The 23248-nt window shown below is 34.4% G+C and overlaps 1 protein-coding gene across 7 annotated transcripts in view; it reads right to left on the bottom strand.

Moving 5' to 3' along the window:
• Naa16 (N-alpha-acetyltransferase 16, NatA auxiliary subunit) overlaps positions 1-22868 on the bottom strand; it is a 57698-nt gene extending 34830 nt beyond the window's left edge. For 2 of the 7 annotated variants that reach the window (XR_002485267.3, XM_005336780.5), the window contains exons 1-7: positions 22549-22867; positions 17601-17685; positions 15845-15949; positions 13051-13208; positions 10840-10974; positions 4800-4953; positions 2121-2240 (exon numbers count right to left, since the gene is read on the bottom strand). Coding sequence is in view for 6 of the 7 variants with exons in the window: in XM_005336780.5 (XP_005336837.1) it covers positions 2121-2240; positions 4800-4953; positions 10840-10974; positions 13051-13208; positions 15845-15949; positions 17601-17685; positions 22549-22602 (811 nt within the window). In the remaining variant the exon portion in view is untranslated. The other 5 variants (XM_078015835.1, XM_040281461.2, XM_078015832.1 and 2 more) reach the window with 4 other exon arrangements.
• Positions 22869-23248: the final 380 nt, after the last annotated feature.

The raw sequence follows: 23248 nt of genomic DNA, 5'->3' as shown, positions 1-23248 counted from the left end.
GCTGAGGCAGGAGGATCTCAAGTTCAAAACCAGCCCCAGCAAAAGTGAGGTGCTAAGCAACTCAGTGAGACCCTGTCTCTAAATAAAATACAAAACAGGGATGGGGATGTGGCTCAGTGGTCCAGTGCCCATGAGTTCAAATTTTAAAAAAAGAAAAAGAAAAACACCTCACTTTGAGAGATAATATTTGACTTTGTGTAGACTCATTCCTTCCCTCAGTAATTTGTTTTGGAGCTCCATTATGGTTGAATTTTTAAAAGTAGAATAACTGAAAACTAATTTTTCATGTTCTATTAACAATTTGGAGATTTCACAAAATATGAAGGATCCTCATACTAAAACTCACAATAAAGGTTATTGGGTATTTTTTTAAAGTAGTTGTCATATTTACTCCTAATTTAGAATAATAAGCTGTATTTAAAAAAAAAATTTCTCCATTTTCCTGATAAAACAAGTCTTATAAATGTAGTTAAATTAAGACAATGAGGCTAAGGATGTAGCTCAGTTGGTAGAGTGCTTGCCCAGCATGCACAAGACCCTGGGTTCAATTCCCAGCACTACCATCAAAAAAAAAAAAAAAAGTTTGGCTAAGACATATTTGGACTGGGGATGTGGCTCAAGTGGTAGTGCGCTCGCCTAGCGTGCGTGAGGCACTGGGTTCAATTCCCAGCACCACATAAATGTGAAATAAAGATACTGTACCCACCTAAAAACTAAATAAATAAATATTTAAAAAAAAAAAACCGACAATGAGACCATTTCAATGTCCTATTTGAAGTCACAAGTTGAGCTCCAGACCTTACTTACCTTGGGGAAAAAAGGTCCAAAGGAACTTAAAAAGATGAAGTAGTGCAATTAGTTTTGTAATCAATACATTTTATAGTAACCAAGATCTTGATATAGAAACGTGCATTTATTTTACTGCATTTAAATATTTTTTCATTAATTACAGTGTCAGGAACTAGTAGCTAAAAGAAAAACCACAGGAATTTCATATTTCTAACCTTCAGACATAACTTTTACCTTGTTTTTTTTTCCAGATTATGGATCTAATAATATTTCAATACTAGCAACTTCTCTAAAAACAACTATTAAGGGAAATAAAGTTTCATAATTATTTCAGACATGTATTTATAAGCATATATAATTTTAGAAATAGGAATTGCTGGCTCAGCGGTACAGCGCTCGCCTAGCGTGTAAGAGGCCCTGGGTTCGATCCTCAGCACCACATAAAAATAAATAAATAAAATAAAGGTATTGTGTCCTTGAAATTCAAATGGTCTCATTGTCTTAATTTAACTACATTTATAAGACCTGTTATATCAGGAATAGTTGAGAATAAAAATTCTTTAAAAATTCTTTAAAATATGGCTTATTATTAGGAATAAATATGACAACTACTTTTTAAAAAAAATTACCCAATAATCTTTATTGGGCGGGCACGGTACTGGTGATTGAACCCAGGAAAGTTTTAATACTGCCCTACATTTCCAGCCTTTTTATGTTGATACAGGGGCTAAGCTGCTGAAGCTAACATCAAACTTGTGAACCTCCTGCTTCAGTCTCCAGAGTCACTGGGATTGCAGGCATGTACCATCGCACTCAGCTAGGAAAATACATTTCATACTCTCAGCAAGATTTCTTTGGCCCACTTCTCAAATTTAAAAGTGGAGGGTAACAAACCTCTAATGATTTTAAAGTATTAAGTAATTATGACTTTTCCCAGAAAGAGAATGCCCATTTTCTTTTCCATCCATCTAGTTAGTATTAATTAGTAAAATTTTTTAAAAGATATTTTTAGTTATATATGGACCCAATATCTTTATTTTATTTTTTTACGTGGTGCTGTGGATCAAGCCCAGTGCCTCATATGTGCGAGGCAAGCACTTTGCTACTGAACCACAACCCCAACTCTAATTAGTAAGATTTTAAAGGGAACCTAAAATTATCTATAAGCATTATCATTTAAGTATAAATATTCAAGTTAGTTTTTACCTCCACATTTAACCTATAATTTTAACAAATGGAAAAACAAGGCTGATGTTGAAATAATTTGTCCTTCACATCTTATACTTCAAACACTAGTTAAGAAATGGTAGAAGAGAAAAATCATTACATACTAGGTTGTAGAGCTTTTTCCAAACCTTCATAATAATACCAGTTTTCAGCATTCCGGTCGATCAAGTTTTTGAATACTTCACTAGCATCTTTTAATCTTCCCAATTTCAACAGAATTTCCCCTAAAATTAAAGTCAAATTCATTTTACTTAAACTTTAATATTTAAACTTTTCTGATGCCATTTTCTAAGCATTCACTATTAGTGAATAGATGTTTATGAAAGATAGAACTCTACATACCCATCTTGAAGCATGTTACAGTTTATATTAACAACACACAGATGAATTCACAGCTTGCCTTCAAAAATAAACCTTCATTTACACATTCTACCATACTAACATTAGCTTTTGACTCCTCCTACTCCCTAAACATACTTGTTGGATATTAAATTAGTTAAAAAAAATCTTTGCATCACACACGTTTTTTTATGTGCTTTAAATAAAGATCCTCTAACAGCAAAATTAGGTTGGCAAATAATTCTCATGAAATATGTCTACCTTCACAATGCAAGATTTAAATGTATCTTTCCTACTCAGTTCATATATTAAACAATTCTCCATTCAATTCTTAGTTTCCTTTCTAGGTCACTAAAATTAACTTAGTAAAATTATAACACTATACACTTCATAGCAACAAACCACATAAGCCAAGTCCATATTCAAGTCACCTCTAAGGTTCAAATCTTTTTACTAAGTCACAAAAATTGGATGTGGATTTGGGAAATGCAAAGCACACCTAATCCAAGATGAAAGAAAGATTCTTAAAAATGAATACACCTCAAATTCCTGACCCCAACAGTTTCCATTCCCAATCAATTTCAAACAACACTGAAAAATAAAAATTAATAACATAACCTGCCTGTGTAAGTCATACAGAAAACTAGCTATATATTCCAGATTATCGGCTCCCAAATTATCCTAATATATGGATGAATGTGGTTATGCAACAATTTGCAGAAGTTTTAAAACTATAAATGATCTCACCATATTATATTTACTTTTTATACATTCCCTATTGATGTTATAGGAGAGAGAAAGAACAGCATCCTGTGAATGCTGAGATTTAATCATGACACAGCAAAAACATCAGGAAAAAAAATGTCTTTTTTTCTTTGCTCCCATCAACTGCAGATAATGGAATAAGAAAAAGATCATAATATTTAATTATTTATCCATGTTTTACCAAGAGTCTGAAAAATAGTACTATCAACAATAATGGTATTAGTATTAATCACAATAAAAACTATAGTCACGTGCTATAATATTAACAAGAGAAGAGTACACCATTTAAAAATAAGGGGTCATGTACTAATATATACATATGGGGAAAACGTGGAAAACTTTTAAATGAATATAACTAAGTCAAAGAAACCAATCTAAAAAGGCTACATACTGTATGATTCAAACCATATAATAAAGCAAAAACTATGGATAAGTAAAAAGATCAGCAGTTTCCAAGGGTTGGGGGAGAAGGAGATGAACGGGTGAACACAAAGGAATTTTAGGGCAATGAAAGCACACTGTATGATACCATAACAGTGGATATGTGTCATTATATATTTGTCAAAACCCATACAAAGTGAATGGGAGAGGCTGAGCTCTGTAGGGACAGGGGATAGATGGGAATCCTCAATACCATCAGCTCAATCTTGCTATAAATCTAAAACTGTTTTGAAAAATAAGATCTATTCATTTTCATGATGTTGGGCAAGTAAACCCAACACCAAAAAGTCTACTTTTTTCTATTTTTTTAATTAAGGGTTCTGGAGTCAGAAAGATGTGGTGATGTGTTTGGAAACTAATTCTACCACTTAAAGGCTGGGTAACTTCGGGCAAGTCCTCAACCTCTCAAAGCCTCAGTTTCCTCAACTATAAAATGGGAAAAATAAATAATACCCATCACAAATATGCTAAAATATTAAAGAAAATAGTTTAATTAATACCATACTATGAAACACAGAAAGAGAAAAAAAAACAGTATGAGCTATTAGCCATTGTTTTTAGCAGGTTTTAGAGGTGCTACAACTTTATGAAACTTAGTTGGACATTCTATTTAATACAGTATTGCTGAAGAACAGGTAACAAAGCTTCTGAAAACCTGTTAGACCCTCTACTGATGAACGTTAAAACTATTTATAAGGATCATGCTTTCATAATCAGTCTATAATGAAAATAATACTTTAGTGATAATCCCAGGATCATCATTTATTTTCCTCAGTGTATTCTACTATATACGGATATACATATTTGATATGAAGGCAGTATAACATTCTGCTTAAGAAAATGAAATCTAGACCCAAATTCAACACTACCCACCTTACCAAGCACTGTGATTTGAGCACATCATTTAAATCACATTTTTTCAATAGTTATATTGGCACTAATACTAATCACAATAAAACTAAATGATTCAAGGGCTATACATTAGCAAGTAGGAGCAGAGTATAGTAGTTAAAAGGAGTCATGTTCATTAATCCCCTTATCTCTAAAATCTATCAACAATGACATCATATGGCTGATATGAGGATTAAATTATTTAATAATGACTTAATAATAAAATGTTTAGAATATTACCTAATACATAGGAAGTGTTATTTAAGTGTAGGACAGAATAAAATATACATTTTTTTATTCCTTTCTTTAATTGAGGCCATTAAGAAAAATTTAAAAACTTGACTCACCCTTAATTTCTTCCACTAAAAGTTTATCACATATTTGTTTCTCATATGTTTCTATATGTTCCAAAGATTCCTGAAATAGATCCGCCTCTCTCATCACTTGATTCTGATATAGTATCAGTTCACTATACTCATAGTCTATTTTGTTGGGAGGGACCTAAAAAAAAAAAAAAAGACCAAATTATCTTAATTTGTACAATTACATGAAGTAATTACAGATCTTTTATAAAATTGTTTCCTCAGAATCTTTTCTACAGATTTAAAAAGCACCCCATAGCAGTTACAAATAAAGAGTGATTAAGTGCATAGATAATTAATACAGTCTTCAAAACAAATAAAGGCATGTGATGTCTGTCTATGGTCAAGTGGTCAGCAAATCCTATACTCTAGTATAAAAATGGCTCAAATCCTAAGGAATCTACCAAAAAAAACTACTAGGACCAATGAAGGAGTTTAGTAGAGTCAATGAACAACCCAATGAAACAATTTAATCCACAGTAGCATCAAAAAGAACAAAGTATTTAGAAATAAATATAAGAAACATAGCCTAAATACTAAAAACTATAAAATGTGTCAAGAAAAATTAAAGATCTAAAAAATGGAGACACATTCTATTCCATGCTCATGAATCAGAACACTCAATACTGTCAGGATGGCAACTCTCCCCCAAATTCATCTATAAATTTAATGCAATCTCTATCAAAATCTCAGCAAGCTTTTTCACAGATATTGACAAGTTGATCCTGAAATTCATAACAAAATGCAAAGCACATTTTAAACTGTGCCAAATAATCTCAGTTAAAAAGAAAAAAGTCAAAAGGACAAGTGTTTCAAATATCAAACTTACTATATCTTATAGTAATAAAGTGTGGCACTGGTATAAAGACAGACATACATATAAAGATCCAGAAATAAACTCTTTTATTCCAGTCCACTAATTTTCCCCAAGGCAATGTAATGGGGAACAGGTAATGTTTAAATAATGTTGGGCTGGATTTATAGCTCAGTGGTAGAGCAACTGCCTAGCATGTGTGAGACAGTAAATCTGATCCTTAGCACCACATATAAATAAGTTAATTAATTAAATAAAGGTACTGTCCATCTATAAGTAAAAATATTATTTTAATTTTTTTATACTCTCTTAGTTGTCCATGGACCTGTATTTTATTTATTTATATGTGGTGCTAAGAAAAGAAACCAGTGCTTCACATATGCTAGGCAATCACTTTATCACTGAGCTATAACCTCAGCCCTAAAAATATTTTTTTAAAAAGGGCCAGGCACAGTGGTGAATGCCTGTAATCCCAGCAGCTTGGGAGGCTGAGGCAAGAGGATCTCGAATTCAAAACCAGACTAAGCAAAAGCGAGGCACTAAGCAACTCAGTGAGACCCTGTCTCTGAATAAAATTCAAAAAATAAGGTTGGGGATGTGGCTCAGTGCCAAGTATCCAAATTTAATCCCTGGTACTGAAAAAAGAAAAAAAAATTAAAAAAAAGAAAGAAAGAATGTTGGAAGTATTAAATATCCATATACAGAAACTACCACACACACCTAATTAACATGCCCAAAAATTAATTCAAAATGAATCCGAGGTGTGGTGGAGTACTTGCCTAGCATGTGTTCGATCCTCAACACCACATAAAAACAATAAAATACTGTGTCCATCTACAACCAAAATTAATTAATTAATTGATTAAAAATGGATCAGAGACCTAAATGTGAGTGCTACAAAGAATTTTAGAAGAACTGGAGAAAATCTTTCTGAACACATGTATAAAAGAAAACACTGGGCTTTATCAAAATTTAAGACTTTTCCTTTATAAAATGCATTATTAATATAATGAAAGAAAAAGTTACAGACCAGAAGAAAATATTTGCTAATGATGTATTTGATAAGGAAACTGTATTCAGAGTATGTGAAAATTCGTACAAGTCAACTATAAAACAAACAACCCAAGTTTTTAAAAAACGAACAAAAAATGTGATTTGACACCTCAAAAAAATACAACTGGCATATAAGATCATGAATAAAACTATGCAATATCATTAATCAACACAGAAATGTAAATTAAAACAAAGACAGTACTACATACTAAAATGCTTTCATCAAAAATTGAACAATAAAATCTTGGGGATATAAACAAACTGGAATCCTCATATAATGCTGGGAAAAATCCTGAGTCTCCAAAAATGACATAAATTTATAATTTGCTATGGTTATCATTTGACAATGTGCTATAGTTATATAATTATCTTTAGGGATAACTGGATAAAAGATAACTCTGTACTATTTTTGCAAATTCTTGTGAATTCAAGACTATTATAAAAAGATTTTTTAAAAAATCAACCTATAGACAAAGAGTATAAAAATTTATTATTACAAAACAGATATTAAATGTTATCAAAGACTGGGGCTGTAGCTTAGTGATAGAGTAGTTGCCTAGGATGTGTGAGGCATTGGAATGTTCAATTCTTAGCACCATATATAAAATAAATAAAATCAAGGTCTATCAACAACTAAAAAAATTTTTTTTAAAGTAGATTAAAGACAACAGAAGTTAAGAGACAGGCAAGAAGCACAAATGAAGAATACATGCCTCAATATCCTCAAGTTACAATGTGGAGAACAAAGAGATACTGCAAATAGTTGCTGGCATCAGTCAGAGGTGTAAATATATTCCCTAATTGATTAAAGATAACTACTTAAAGAACCAAAATATTCATATAACTACATAAATAATTACATGAGAATAGTGAAGAGATGGTAAGGTGATAAAAGACGGCTATATCCTAATCTATCTACCACAACAAAAACTGGAAAACAATACTGAAAATAGGAATGGAGATATAAAGGACTATATATGGGTTCTGTACTGAGAATTACTTAGTAAGATAAAAATGATTCTAGCAGATAAAATTAGCTTGGATATCATTCCAACACACACACACACACACACACACACACAGACACACACACCTTACCTTTATAGTAATTTGCTAAAAGTAAAAGTTTTCAGAAAATACAAAGAGAAGGACATCAACAAAAACATAAGAGTTTAGGGCTGGGGTTGTGGCTCAGAGGTAGAGTGCTCGCCTGACATGCGTGAGCCACTGGGGTCGATCCTCAGCACTGCATAAAAATAAAATAAAGGTATTATGTCCACCTACAACTAAAAAATAAATGTTAAAAAAGAAATGGTAAGAGTTTAGACCTCCCAAACTTCACTCCTCCATAAAAGCAATTCAAAGAACTGGAAAAACCTGTTTGAATCAATTTTTTTCACAACTCTGGAAATTAATCAAAGGCTCAACACTGAGCTTTGTAGCATTTTAACTTGACCTAGTCATATTCCATGTTCTCTTAAATAGCATTAAAAAATAAGAGCCTGCATTTCTGAAGCAGTTTGGCAGCCCCTACAGCGAAAGAGGGAAGAAGCTGGATCTCTTTCAAAGCCTCATCCCCCAAAGAATCACAAAGATCCAATGATTCCCTAGAAGACCACACATTCAAAGCTTGATCAGAGCAAAAACCTCGGGAAGGGGGGAGATGTTTGTTAAAAACAATTATGGATAAGTGTTTCACCTTTATAGTATCTGAAGCAATGAATAACAGACAAAAAAAAAAAAAAAAAAAGATGGTATCCAAAAACCTTGAAGGACAAGCTAGGAATGAGGTGTCGACCATAGGGAATCTGAAAGACTCTGTAATATCTCCAAGAATCCATATACACACATGGCATGTGCATATGCTTAGGAAAGAGCTGAGAAGTCCTGAAGTGCTCACCTCTTCCTGATCTTAAGATTCTGCACAAGCAGGAAGTGAAAGCTGAGGCAATGCTGTAAACTCTCCAAGTTGAATGTTGAAGGAATGCCCCAACATAACCACAGAGAAAAATCAACAAAAGTACAAGTTGGTTCTTTGACAAGATCAACAAAATCAATAAACTTTAGCTAGAATGACCAAGAAAAAAAAAGAGAGAAGACTAATTACTAAAATAAGGAATGAAAGAAAGGATGTTACCAATATGAAATATATATACAATAAAAATTTCATGGTAACAAATTAGATACCTAGATAAAATGGACTAAATTCTAGAAAAGCATAAATCACCAAAACTGATTCAAGAAGAAATAAAAAAAATGTGAATAGACACATAACAAGTAAAGAATAAGTAATCAATTAACTTTCCTCAAAGAAAAGGTCAGAACTAGAGAGTTTCACAGATGAATTCTACCAAATGTTTACAGAAGAATTAACAACAATCCTTACAAATACATTCAAAAAATAAAACAGGAGGGAATACTTACCAACTTATCCCATAAGGCCAATACATACTAATACCAAAACCAGACAGTCATCAAAAGAAAACTATAGACCAGCATCCCTTGCCCTAATATCCTTTAACCTTGTTAATAATCAAGATAACACAAAAGAAAAATGGGAAATAACTTCATTCCCACAAGATTGGTAAAGACTAATAAAGCTGACACCAAGTGTCAATAAAGATGCAGGAAAACAAAAACCATAAAACACTGTTAGTGGGCATTTAAATTAGTAAAGCTGGCAAGGGCTGTGGCACATACCCTTAATCCCAGCTACAGGGAAGCTGAGCCAGGAGCCTCAGTAACTTAGCAAGACCCTATCTCAAAATAAAAATCAAAAGGGCGAGGGACATCACTCAGTGGTACAGCTCTCCCAGAATAGCAAAATTAATAAACAGAGCTACTTCAGAGTGTGACAATACAAGGTCTAGCAAAGCTGAAGATATGCAAAGAGCTAAAACTCTTCAATTCCAGCTTCAGTTTTACACTAATGACAAACTTACAAATATGGCCAATGAAACAGTAGACAAGGGATATTCACCATAGCACTATTTATCTAATGGAATACCAAACAGTAATTAAAAGTGGATCAAGTAGGCCTACATGTATTAACATGGATATGTCTTTAAAAATGTTGAAAGAAAAAAACTGCATTATTCACATATTTTTTAAATAATTTTTTAGTTGTGGATGGACACAATGTCTTTATTTTATTCATTTATTTTTATGCAGTGCTTAGGATTGTACCAGTGCCTCACAGGTGCTATGCAAGCACTCTACCATTGAGCTACAACTCCAGCCCTACATTTTAAATACATAAAAAAAAGTTTTGGTTTTTTATTTTTGGGGGGGGGGTTTTGGTACCAAGGATTGAACTCAGGGGCACTGAACCACTGAGCCACATCTCCAGCCCTGTTTTATATTTTACTTAGAGACAGGGTCTCACTGAGTTGTTTAGGGCCTTGATGAGTTGCCGGGGCTGGCTTTGAACTCTCATCCTCTTGCTTCAGTCTCCTGAGGCCCTCCCATGCCACCACGCAGCTAGTTTGTATCTTTTATAGATTTATGTATAAAATAAACATGACAAAGAATGAAGTACAACAATTTCAGAATAGTGGTTACCATTGGAGAAGCATATGAAAGGCATTTACCTATTTCTGTAACTTCTTTTTTAATGAAATCTGGAGCAATTATGCAAAATGTTAACATTTTGTTTCTCTAATGATATATAGTACATGCTTTTGTATTTTTCTAATTTATATAAAATATATTAGGATGCATTTATATATAAAACAAAAAATACATGACTGTATGTATGTAAATATGTGTGTGTGTATACACACACACACACACACATATACACATATATATATGCATGCTTTGGGGTGTGGGTTGTTGGAGATCAAACCCAGGGCTTTGAGCCCACTAAGCAGGCACTCGACCACTGAGCTACAAATCTTGCCACATAAATAATATATAACAGAGTAACAATTCCACAACTATTTTCATTTTTACATATTTTCTTTACCATTTGGATACGTTGGCATTATAGCATAAGACTTTTTATATTATTTAAGAATTTTACATTTAAAATTTTTCCAACTATGTCAGAAAATTTTCCAAGTTTTTCCATAGGTTTCAAATTTGGGAGCAGGGCAATTTAGAAATCTCTTCTTCAGTTGTGGAAGGTATGAAAATATATTAAAATGAAGCTCTTACTTGCTGAGTTTGTCTAAATTCTTCCAGTAGTTTTAGTGCCATATCATAATCTTTCAGCAAATGGTATGCAATGGCATATCCAATCCAGGAAGCACGCTGTGTTGGGCGCAACTGAAGAAGCTGGTATCTTGTCTCCTTCAAAAAAAAATTTTATTGTTGTTGTTTTAGCTCTTTTTAACCTTCTCTAAAATGTTTATATTTCATCAGAGCTTTAAGAAAAGATCTAATACTTTTAACACCTTTCTAATGAACTGAATCAACAAATGCCAGTTCCAGAATAAGAGTAAAGCTGTCACTGAAAACTTTCTTACCTTTGTATGACAAAATTTTCCTCTGATAAAACATTTTCTAAGAGAAACCAAGGTAGTTTATTATAACAGATTATTTTTAAAACATCTGAAATTACAATATATTTACATTGTTAAATTTGAGTCCAAAAATAGGATGGATAAAGCCAGAGAAACAATCACTGACCGGACTCTCACAACAGAAATACACCCATTGCTACTGTAATACAGCTCAAGTCCTATACTATTTAGGGACAAAACACCAGGAATTCCACCATGTTTGGCCCAGAAGAGGTATCTACTCTAGCAGAAATTCAGTCTCCCTACACAGACCCATAACTCCAAGCTCATTTCTCCAAGTTTTAGACAAATGCCACTGCTTGGAGAAACAGGTCACATGAAGAACACTAACTGCAAAGGAATAGGAAAAATGCCACATTTAGTTTCCACAACTCTGTTGTTAGATGGTTGAAAAGAGTGCCAAATGAATCCATCCACACAGAGATCCCCTTCAGATCCTTTATTTTAAAAAGAAATTTTTTTAAATATTTATTTTTTATTATAGGTGGACACAATATCTTTGTTTATTTTTATGTGGTGCTGAGGATCGAACCCAGTGCCTCACACATACTAGGCGAGTGCTCTACCTCTGAGCCACAACCCCAGCCCCTTAAAAAGAAGTTTGACAAAACTCCTCAGACTCTGCCCTCATGTGTCTTGTTGCCTTTAACATATGACATTAAGTTATATCACTCTATCCCTTATTTTCACTGTTACTTCTCTGTCACTCTCATTTCTTAAGTCTGGGTGGTTTTATTCTCTGTCAAATTCTGCCATTAGCCTGGGAAAATGCAACACTAATGTGGGTCACCTACCCAATAACCTATCATTTTAGTTCCAAGATTTCCTCATCTTTAATCATCTCCTTCTCCACCCTGCTTCAGGGAACCACTTTCACAACCACACCCTAAACACTCATATGCCACTCAGAAATCATAAATCCACCTATCAAACTCTAACCACAGTTCCTACCCTGCCAATGCTCTCCCTTGGTGACATTTCTACCTTTGTTATTTAATACCACTAAAGTTCCCCACATCTTTCGCTTTCACCACCAGTTCCTTTTTAACTTATTTCATGATAACTCTCTTAAATTATTTCACAATTTAGTTTAACAACCACTGCCTTGCCAATATTCTTAAATTCCTAAAGATAACTGATTTAACTCCCACCACACCCAGGTTACACACTGAAGAAAAACACACCTATACACACACCTTGAAGAATGGTGCATTATGAAATACAACAGAGTCCTTGCAACTGCTGCAAAAATCTAGGTTTGGGTCTGAGCTTTACATGGCAGTTGGAGGGCAAAAGAAAGAAGTACATGAATTTATTTAAAAAGAACTGTTAAGAGTTGGTGGTTCCTTCATATAATAAAGTGAGAATTTCATTCTGGACATACAGATTTTAGGATACTATGTGGTGTAAGCATGTGGAGATCCCAGCAGAGCTGAAGATTACCTGAAGAGGTCTAAACTACAGAAAGACTGACTTATAGCAATCCTTCTCAAGTTATTTTATATGTACTAACATATAATAAAGCTAACAAATCTATACATTGAATTTCAATTACAAAAGTTGAATGTCAAACTCACAAAAGTGTAGCATTTGCACATATGAGACATTCTTTAAAAAAAACATTAAATGAATAAATCATTTATTTATCCTTATTTGATGCTCAGGTATAAAGTTTCATAATTACTATTGCAGGAAGGTTCCAACTGACTTCCCCTTCTGCTGCAGATTCTAATCAATCAAACATACACAATATTGGCTTATGCTCACCACATTCTGAATTCGCATCCTTTTAAAATCAATCTGTGGTTTTAAAAAAATGTACATTTAAAACTAAAGTACTTACTCGGTAACCTTCAAGATCTCTCATTTGGATCTGCAACAGAGAAAGATCCCTCAAAATTTGCAAATTATCTTTATCTAACTTGAGGGCATTTCGGTAACACTTAATAGCTTCATCATATTTCTTATCGGAACGCTGCAGGAGCCCATATACATGCCAACCTATTAAGTTAAGGAAATAGAGACATTCACAGAAACCGGAATATAAAATGTTAACAAAATGATATTTTATCTAAGATTTGTTTCAGAATGATCTAGGACCAGAGTAAAGGGAACAATGAGGGGTGATGAAGATGAAACCAGATGAAACTTGACTGACAATTGTTAAATTGTTCAAACTGAGTAACAGGCACACAGAAGATCATTATTCAATCCTCTTCATTTTTCTATGTGCTTGAAACTTTCTACAACTTTTACCTAACTTTAGAAACTTCTTAGCAAAAGTTCTTTACATTTTTCTACCTCTATTCCCTTTTTTTTTATCCCAGTAGCCTCAAAATTTACTTACACATAAATCACAATTATCTTTTTTTCAAAAAGGCTTAATTTTTATTTTATTTTATGTATTTATTTGTGGTTCTAGGGATGCCTCACACATACTAGACATGCATTCTACCACTGAGTCATGGCCCCAGAATGCAATTATCTTTTAAAACAAGTTTACATTCAATGAATTCTAAAATATGTAAAATATCTAAAATATCACTAAGTTCACTAGTGCTAATAAAGACCACAAAAATTAAGTACTTCTCACAAATTAAAGTCTTAACAGATCTTGGAGCCAAAAAAACCAACAACTATCATACTTACATGCCCTCTCTCTTCACTCTGGGGTAGGCACTGGGATAGAAAAATAAGTATTTAGTATTTTGGAAGAACACTAAGCTAAATATGTGAAAACACTAGTAAGTCTATTCATGTTCAATATTAGTTGCTAAGTGAGATTGTAATGCAAAATTTAAGATATAAGAGCACTAAGTAAAAAGACTGTAATTAAAAAAATACATAGGCAAAAGAAATGAAAATCATTTTCAATGATCCATTTTTTAAAAATACTTTTTTAAAAAATATATTGGAATACTATCTAAAGAAAACTAAAATTGTAAAGATTCAGTGAAGTAGCGAGGCATTGTGAAACAAGCTTATCATTCCAGCTACTCAAGAGGCTGAAGTTAAGAGAATCACAACATCAAAGCCAGCAAGGGCAACTTAGAGAGATCCTGCCTCAAAATAATAAATAAAAAGGGGTAGGCAATCAGAGAAATGAAAAGTTGTGCTGCAAGTGTGTACAATGAATCAAAATGCATTCCGCTTTCATATATACCTAATTAAAATAAATGAATATTTAAAAAACTACACATTTCTGTATAATTTTAAATCATAAAATACTATACATGTATGTGTCCTTGATACTTGTGAATTTCCTAATTTACATTCTCTTTTCTTAGTTCTGTGAAAATATACATTTTTCAAGATAGCTAAAAATTTAACTAATAAAATATGTAGAATATCAACATTAAATGGGGGTAGGGTTATAGCTCAGTAGTGGAGCACCCCTGGGTTCCATCCCCAGTACCAAAAAATTAAAACAAAAATATTTCAGTAAAGTAACAGCTATGTCCCTGTGCGTCAACAGAAACCAAGCAAATAATCAATATAGTGTCTTTCTTGATATTAAATAAATAACACTGAAGGAAGGGGTGGTTGCTTGTTTGTTTTCCAGTACTCTTAAATTTTATGCCTTACTCCTAAAGATAACTGATTTAACTCCTACAACACCCAGGTTATGCACAGCTGAAAAAAAAACACACCTGGGGCTGGGGCTGTAGCTTAGTGGCAGAGTGCTTGCCTAGCATGTGTGAGGCACTAGGTTCAATCCTCAGCACTACATAGAAATAAACAAATAAAATAAAGACATTCTGTCCATCTACAACTACAAAAAAAAAAATTTAAAAAAAACACGCCTATACACACACCTTAAAGAATGTGCATTATCAATTTCAACAGAGTCCTTGCAACTGCTGCAAAAATCTAGGTGTAGGGTGTAAGTGTTATATGGCAGTAGGAGGGCAAAAGAAAGAAGTAAATGAAGAATTTATTTAAAATGAACTGTTAAGGGCTGGGGTTGGGGCTCAGCAGCACAGCACTTGCCTAGCATGCATAAGACACTGGGTTCAATCCTCAGCACCACATAAAAAAAATAAATAAAATAAAGGCATTCTGTCCATCTACAACTACAAAGAAAACAATTTTTAAATGTTATAAAAAGAACTGTTAAGAGTTGGTAGTCCCTGGGGCTGGGTCTCGGGCTCAGCAGTAGAGCATGTGTGAGGCACTGGGTTGCATTCTCAGCACCGTATAAATAAATAAAATAAAGGTCCATCAACAACTAAAAAAAAGAAATGGTGGTTCCCTCATACAAGAAAGTGAGAATTTCATTCTGGACATACATGATTTTAGGATACTAGGTAGAGTAAGCACATGGAGATGCATGCTATACAAGTATTCTACTACTAAGTCACACCCAAAGCCAAACCTGTTTTAAAAAGTAAATATGCACATACACACTTTATAGGGATTCTTTAAAATACACCAATAAACAAACAAGGAGTAGGAAACTGATGAAACTAGTAATTACAAAATGTCAGTAATTATTAGAGATGAGTAATGGTTACAAAGATTTCACTGGATTCTCTTCTACGTAGATTTAAAAGTTTTCATACAAAAGGTTTTTTAGTTTGAATTAAGAGAAAAAATAGTAAATAAGTAAAATAAACTATATTACTATAAAAGGATACAGACATGACTCTTGACATCATTACGAAGTCCTTTACGAACAAATTCATATGCTTCTTCTTTTTTTCCTAAACAGTTCAGTGTTAATCCTTTCATAGCCAAAGTCTCTGAAAAATAATGTTAACCTCTATATAATATTTGAATATATAATATTCAAATTATCCTCTTAGCACTATTTTAATATTTGAAAACTGAAGGATTGATACTGCTTTAATGCTTACACTAGTCATCTTTTTAATCTCAGAACTGTTCTACAAATAAAAAAAAATAAAACTATACTTAAGTATTTTCTTAAAGTTTAGTCCAAATCCTTTTCTAAAAACTCCTTAGGTTATAATTAAGTTGTTCAAATGCTTTCTGTCCTTTCAAAACTATAAAAAATGTTGATATCCTACAGAAAAAATTAACAAAGCAGACTCTTAGGTCCTACTGAATTAAATGTATTACAACTCACTATTCCACAGCTTTCCCTGAGATCAATTCTAGCCAATCATCATCTAATTTACATCTCACAAAAACAATGAATCTACCTAATAAAGAGATAGACAGAACTTAAATAATATATTCAATATTGGAACAGAATTTCAACTAATTCTTACCTAATTAACATCAGCTTGAATTTCAAGAACATAGGGACTACAGGAGTGAATAAGTTAGCAAGTTAATAAATAAGGATTGTTTAGAATAAAATAATCTCTCAATAATCCACAGAAGGGAATAGACAAAAACAGTGGTTTTCAAACTGAGCTCCATAGACTTTGGAATTTTCAGAACTCAGTGATCCAGCTGCCCAGACCCCAATTACCAAACATCTCTCATCTCTCTTACATATTGAACTTTTCCAGAGACTCCATTTTGATAAAGGTTCCATAGCCAAAAAGCTTGAAACTAAGTTTTAAATTTCAAAAATTCCATGAAATGGAAGATTCATTTCCTTCAACATTACTACAAAAGTAAGCAAGGGTCAACTTATTTTTCCAACAAGGTGTTTTCAGGAATTCCTTCTGTTGTTCAGAGACCTCAACTAGTTTTGCTATGACACAGAATCCTGTTTTTTTGACTACCCAGATCCTTTGAAAAACACTGAAAATGGATGAAGCAAACACCAGTGCTAGAAAAACAATACAATATACACAATCTAATGGTAGATCAACAGTACCATGTTTATATAAAAGGTCAGCAGATGTATAAAAGCACATCTGCCAAAGAATAAAACACATGTGACTATCTTCACACTACTTCTGTATTATAAATATTGTCCTAGTTTTATATACAGAAAATCAAGGTCTAAACAAATTCTATTAAAAAATCAGGCCTATAACTTGAACAGGTTGAGCATCACTAATACAAAAAACTCAAAAGTCAAAGTTTTCTGAGCACCCATAGGTTCAACATGTACTCCACAACTTTTAAATTTCAGATTTTTGGATAAGGTATATTCACTTGTAGTCTATGCAAAATTCCAAACTCTCAAAAACTCTGAAATCTAAAATAGTCTGGTCTCAAGCATTTCAGATAAGGGATATTCAGCCTGTTAATTACCTCATCCAATTTTCCCAATACATCTCACCTAAAGATACTACAAATACTGAAGCATAATAAAGTAGTCTAGAATAAGACTTATATGAAGCATAGCTAAAAATGAACTCAATAGAGAAATGCAAGGCCTTGGAATATGGGAAGTACTCTTTCATTTTTAAGTATCCTATCTGATTTTGGAATCAAATTTCTCTAGGGCAATCTCTCAACAGACAATACCTCCATGTTCAGCAAATTTGGGGTTCGAAAGAATCATCTTGCAAAACTTGAGGCAATTTTTGTACTGCTTCTGTTCATAACATTTCTGCAAAGAAATATGAACAAAAATTATTTTATAAAATGAATGCGTAATGAAGCACCTTTTCACTGCATCATATAAATTCTAAATTCAAGATCCAAAATAAGGTCTAAAACAAGACTTGTAATCAATTTATATCACTCAAAACATGAAGTGTACTTTTGTTACCTACTCTTTGCCAAACTGTTCTAGAATCTGAGTATTTTTACTTTAATAGGAGATAAAGAAAAAAGACATTTAGTAAATAGGAAATTTATCAACCAATACTGCCACAGAATTTAACTGAAAATTCAAAAGCAAAACGTGTGATAACAGAAAAATATTAGAACACTCCATTAAAAGTCTTTGCTATTTCAAGAATGAAACCACGACCCAAAACACACATTAAAAAATGACATTTACGAGTTATTACTATGTATCTGTACAAAACTTGGCATATCTTAATGCTTTCTTTTTTTTTTTTTTTTTTTGGTACAAGAGATTGAATCCAGGAACACTTAATCATTAAGCTATATCCTCAGCCCTTTTTATATTTTATTTTGATACAGGGTCTTGCTAAGTTGTTTAGGGCCTTGCTAAATTGCTAAGGCTGGCTTTGAACTCAAGATCTTCCTGCCTTAGCCTCCTGAACCACTGGGATTACAGGCATGCATTACCACACCCAGCTTTATTTGTGTTTTAAGTCACACATAAAGATTATATATAGTAATGGGATACCATCAAATGTTTAAATACTACATACATTGCAAAATGCTTAAATTAGGCTAAACATTTACCTACTCAAACATTTACCATTTCCTTATGAATGAAAATCTGTTCTTCTAGCTTTTTGAAATCCACAGTATATTATTATTATTTACAGTCAACCTACTCTACAGCAGCATACCAGAATTTCCTGCTCTTCTCTAATTATAACTTGGTATCCACTGTTCAGCCATTCCTCATCCCCTGCCCCCAGAATTCCCACTGACCTCTGGTAACTACCATTATACTCAACTTATATGAGATCAACTTTTTCAATATTATTCACATAAGTAATATGTCTTTCTGTGCCTGGCTTATTTCACTTAATGATTATCTCCACTTCTACCCATGCTGCTGAAAATGTCAGGATTTTGTTCTTTTCTTTAATGACTGAATAATACTCTATTGTGAATATGTATCACATTTTATTTATCCATTCATTAGTTCATGGACACTTAGGTTGTTTCCACTAGCTGTTGTGAACAGGGCTGCAATGAGCATACGAAGATAAATATCTCTTTGACACACCATTTCATTTCCTTTGGATATTTTGTGAGGAGCCTCCAAACTGTTTTCCAAGATGGCTGTACTAATTTACAACCCCACCAACAATGTCCATGGGTACTTACTCTTCTCCATATCCTCGTCAGCACTTATCTTTAGTCTTTCTGCCATCTTAGTTCTTATAACAATTCCTTAAGGTAGGTATCATTACTTCTACTTTGCAAATGTGGAAACTGAAACTTGAGAATGCAAAAACTTGTTTATAAGTAGGTTCAACTTAGCTGAAAACTCTGGTCTAGCTCCAAAGACCATCACTAGCCCAACACAAGCATAAGCAACATCTTTATTCCTAAATGCTACCAGTTCAGGCTAAGTGATCAATGCACTGATCAAGAGAACATGTCATCTCTTTCACTCTTCCTCACTTATGCTATTCAGAAAGACTGGATGTTCTATCACTCAGGATGATGAGCTTAACCCTACTTTAAGGCTTCTACACTGTGTTCCTTCCCCTGAAATGTTCTTTCTGGGATATTCCCATGGCTGATTTCTTATTATACAAGTCTCACACATTGACATGATCATGCTAGCTAATTTGCTACCCTCCTATCCTTCCACCACTACATATATTTTTCTTTATAGTGCTATATTATTTCAAATTTTTCTTTATTCATTGCCTATTTATTATCTGTTTCCCACTATGGCCTAAGTTCGAAGAAAGAAGTGGTCTTGTCTAGCATAAAAACATTTGTCATAGCACTTTCACGACCTAGACAAATTGGAATGCTCAATAAATACAACCTCCTAAATCAAAGCAAAATGGCAATTTATATCACTTAAAACATAAGTGTACTTTTGTTACCTACTCTTTTGCCAAACTGTTCTAGAATCTGAGTATTTTTACTTTAATAGGAAATAAAGAAAAAGGACATTTAGTAAATAGGAAACTTATCAACCAACACTGCCACAGAATTTAACTGAAAATTCAAAAGCAAAACATGTGTGATAACAGAAAAATATTAGAACACTCCATTAAAAGTCTTTGCTATTTCAAGAATGAAACCAAGACCCAAACACACATTAAAAATACAAAAGATAAGGACATGGTTAAATCATTGCAACAGTGGTTCAATGTAGGGTGAATTTTAAAAGTTATCATAGAAAAGAATGCTTAAATTGAGTTTGATTGCCTCTGAGGAAGGAAACTAAATATCTGTAATACAATGATAGTAAAGAAACCTAAATTTTCAACCATGTGAATAGATTACTTATTCTAAAAATACTGTAGAAAAACAATCTGAGTTGGACTTGGAGTTCACCTGACAAATGACAAGAATGTGGGGAGGGGAAACACAGAAGGAACCACTGGGGAAGAAGGAAAGAAAAATATTATATATTTCTTTTTGACTTACCAAGTGTTAAGTAACACTTTTACTGGAAACACTTACTGTGTGTCAGGCACAGTTCTCAATTAATCTTTATTTAAGTTCCTGATACTCCATTTTAGATGAAGAATCTGAGACAGTTATTGAGCTTACCAAGCTAGGGTCAGAACCACAATTCTTATACAGGTAGTTTGGCTCTGGAGTCCAAGTATTCTAGTAAAGGAGTCTAAGTTCAATAAGGAACTATTTATTGCACACTTAATAGAAGAAAAAAAAAAGACAGATTCTAGGTCCAACTTTATTATTAACCTGACTCAGAACCTTAGACACTTGGTCATTTACCATTCCTAAGTTTGATTTGTCTTATCATAAAAGAAAGCATGAAATAGCTCCAAAGTTAATACAATGCAATGCTGACAGCCAGTCTAGGGAATAAGACAGATATAAGCCAAAGAGAGTATGTAATAAGCCATTTGAGTAATTTACATGAATGTGTTTAAGAAGTGATAATTAATAGAAAAAAATTACTGTTGGTGGCAAAGCACTTTGGTTAGTGCTTACATTAACAAAACTTAAAAATAATTTCTTAATAGGAATTTTTGTTTGCCATGGAATTTGTTGTAGCAAAATTTTACCCACATTTATTGCAATTGCAATGATAAAATCATTCACTTTTCAGCGACCTCCCCAATTCATGCAACTTTATAGTAAACATTTTGTATGCCCAGTTAAGAAAATGTTTTCCCCAACATTTCCCAATTTATTGGGGATAAAGTTATTATCTTTTTGTAACCTAAGTGTAATAACTCATGGAAATGTTTTCTTCTGTATGCTGATACATGATTTGAACTAGAAAATACTTATACAGAGAGAAAAGAAGTATCCTCTTTTAGAAACAATGCCAAATGGCCTTAAATCCAAGATGATCTCTTATTAATGCTTCAGATCTCCTGGACAAAAAATTTTTAAAACCTGAAGGAGCAAAGAAATTCATTCCTCCAATTTCACAATGCATAAAATAGAAGGGTATAAGAAAAACAAAAGTAATAAACATACGAAGCCTAATGAAGCAATCAGTCATGCTTTAATCATTAGTATTTTTATGTTTTTACACTTGTCTCTGGTTTGCTCAACACTAAGCTCATATAAAATTAAGATTTAAAATTTTCTTCCTATCTATTATATATCATTCTTAACATTTTAAAGACTGTTGTTTTTATTGGCTTTGAATATCTATGAATTTTTATCAGTCGGTGATAATATGTGGAAATATTCTATAATTAGTATTTTATTTATAGTCAAGTCAAGCAACAGCTAACCGCTATTTAGCCAACACATGCTTTCAATACATATTCACCCTTAGAATCTAAACGCTTGTTCTGCAACTACACAACTTGATTTCAGATAAAAAGACAAGACTACGAAAGACACCTATCAATTAACAACATTAGTTTCAGGTACTGAGTCTCCAGGGTCTATTGAGAAAAGCAAAGGCTCCCCTCCTCCCTGTAAGGACGCAACCTGCAAAACTGTGAAGGGCCCAGGGACGCGGGCACACTGCCCAAGGAAAACCCCTTGTCGACTTAGCAGCGGTGTCATTATCGAGTCATTGTTCAAGTTTTCTGCTCGGAAACAAAAATAAAGGCTCCCAAGTGCAAAACCAGTTGGTTTTACGAGTTAAAAGCAAACAGCTGTTCCAGTTTCTGACAACTTAAAAGTGCAGTTCGAGTCACCTATTCACTTCTCAACAAGGGTAAGTACAGTACATTACAAACAAGAAAACACTCTCCCAAAGGGAGTTGGGCTTAATTTTCCCATAACCTTAATTAATCAGGGTCGCCACCCACCAGCTGACCGCTCCCACTTTGACAGGTATTGGGGTGCAGTGTCATCGAGTAAATACTAAGCACCCAGGAACAATCCCGGGAGGAAGGAGACCAGGGAAACAAGCAGGGGAGGATCCAGGCGCCGCAGAGGACCCGGGGACCAACGCTGTCCCCGGACTGCGGGAAGTTTCTGGAAAGCGCGCGGCAGGGGCGAGGCGAGGCGAGCCGCACCGCTGCAGAAGGAGGGCCGGAGCGCGGAGCGGCCCTGGCGGCCTCGGCCGCGGGGCGGGGAAGTCGGGCTCCGAGGGTTCTGAGGTAAACAAAGAGCGCAGCGGAGACCGAGCCCGGCCGGCACCACCGCCGCCACCGCCCGCCCACCGCAGGAGCCCTTGGGCCCTCTGGCCGCTCACCAAAATGCGTTTGAAGAGGTTGCTCTCCTTGGGCGGCAGCTGCACGTTTGGCATCGCGGCCGGCGGTGAGACTGGCTGTCCGGCGTCTCTTTTCCCAGGGATAGGCACTAGAACTAGTCGCTGCTCTGAGTAGGGCCGCAAGAGACGGATTACTGCATTAGCCTAGACTCGGGGCTGGGCAGCCAGGGCGGGGCTGCTTGGCAGACTGGCAAAGGAAAGAATCTATGCAGGACACGCTTTTGCTAACTCTGGCCACAGTTTCTGGCGAGCGCTCCCGCGCGCTGCAAGATGGCAGCCAGGGCCCGCCCCCCTGGAGCTGAAGTGGGCGGGGACGCCGGGGGCTGGGCGCATGCGCAGAGCGCAGCATCTCCGAAGCGCTCAGGGAGGCGGGGGCGAGAGGGCAAAGGACTGGGGCTGATTGGCGTAAGGCTGCTGTCACCAGAACTGAGCGCCTAGGGCTTATCATGCACCATAAACCCTAAAACACTGGGTTGAATTGCGCTTCTGGCCCAAGATAACGTAGGCTATTCCCGAGTCAGATATTTTTACATTTCTCCTCTCTCAGCAACTTAAACCGTGCTCTTCACATAATAGAACCTGCATGTAGGACAAATTTGTTTTCCTTCCCTTCCCCGCCCTATTTAGACTCTTAAGAGGGGCCTTCTCTTTTCAGTGCAGATCTAGAAAATGGTCACGCCTA

This window comes from Ictidomys tridecemlineatus, chromosome 6 (genome assembly GCF_052094955.1).
Source record: "Ictidomys tridecemlineatus isolate mIctTri1 chromosome 6, mIctTri1.hap1, whole genome shotgun sequence".
NCBI lineage: Eukaryota > Metazoa > Chordata > Mammalia > Rodentia > Sciuridae > Ictidomys > Ictidomys tridecemlineatus.
Note: the sequence above shows the minus strand (reverse complement) of the source record. Positions and strands in the feature narration are given on the sequence as shown.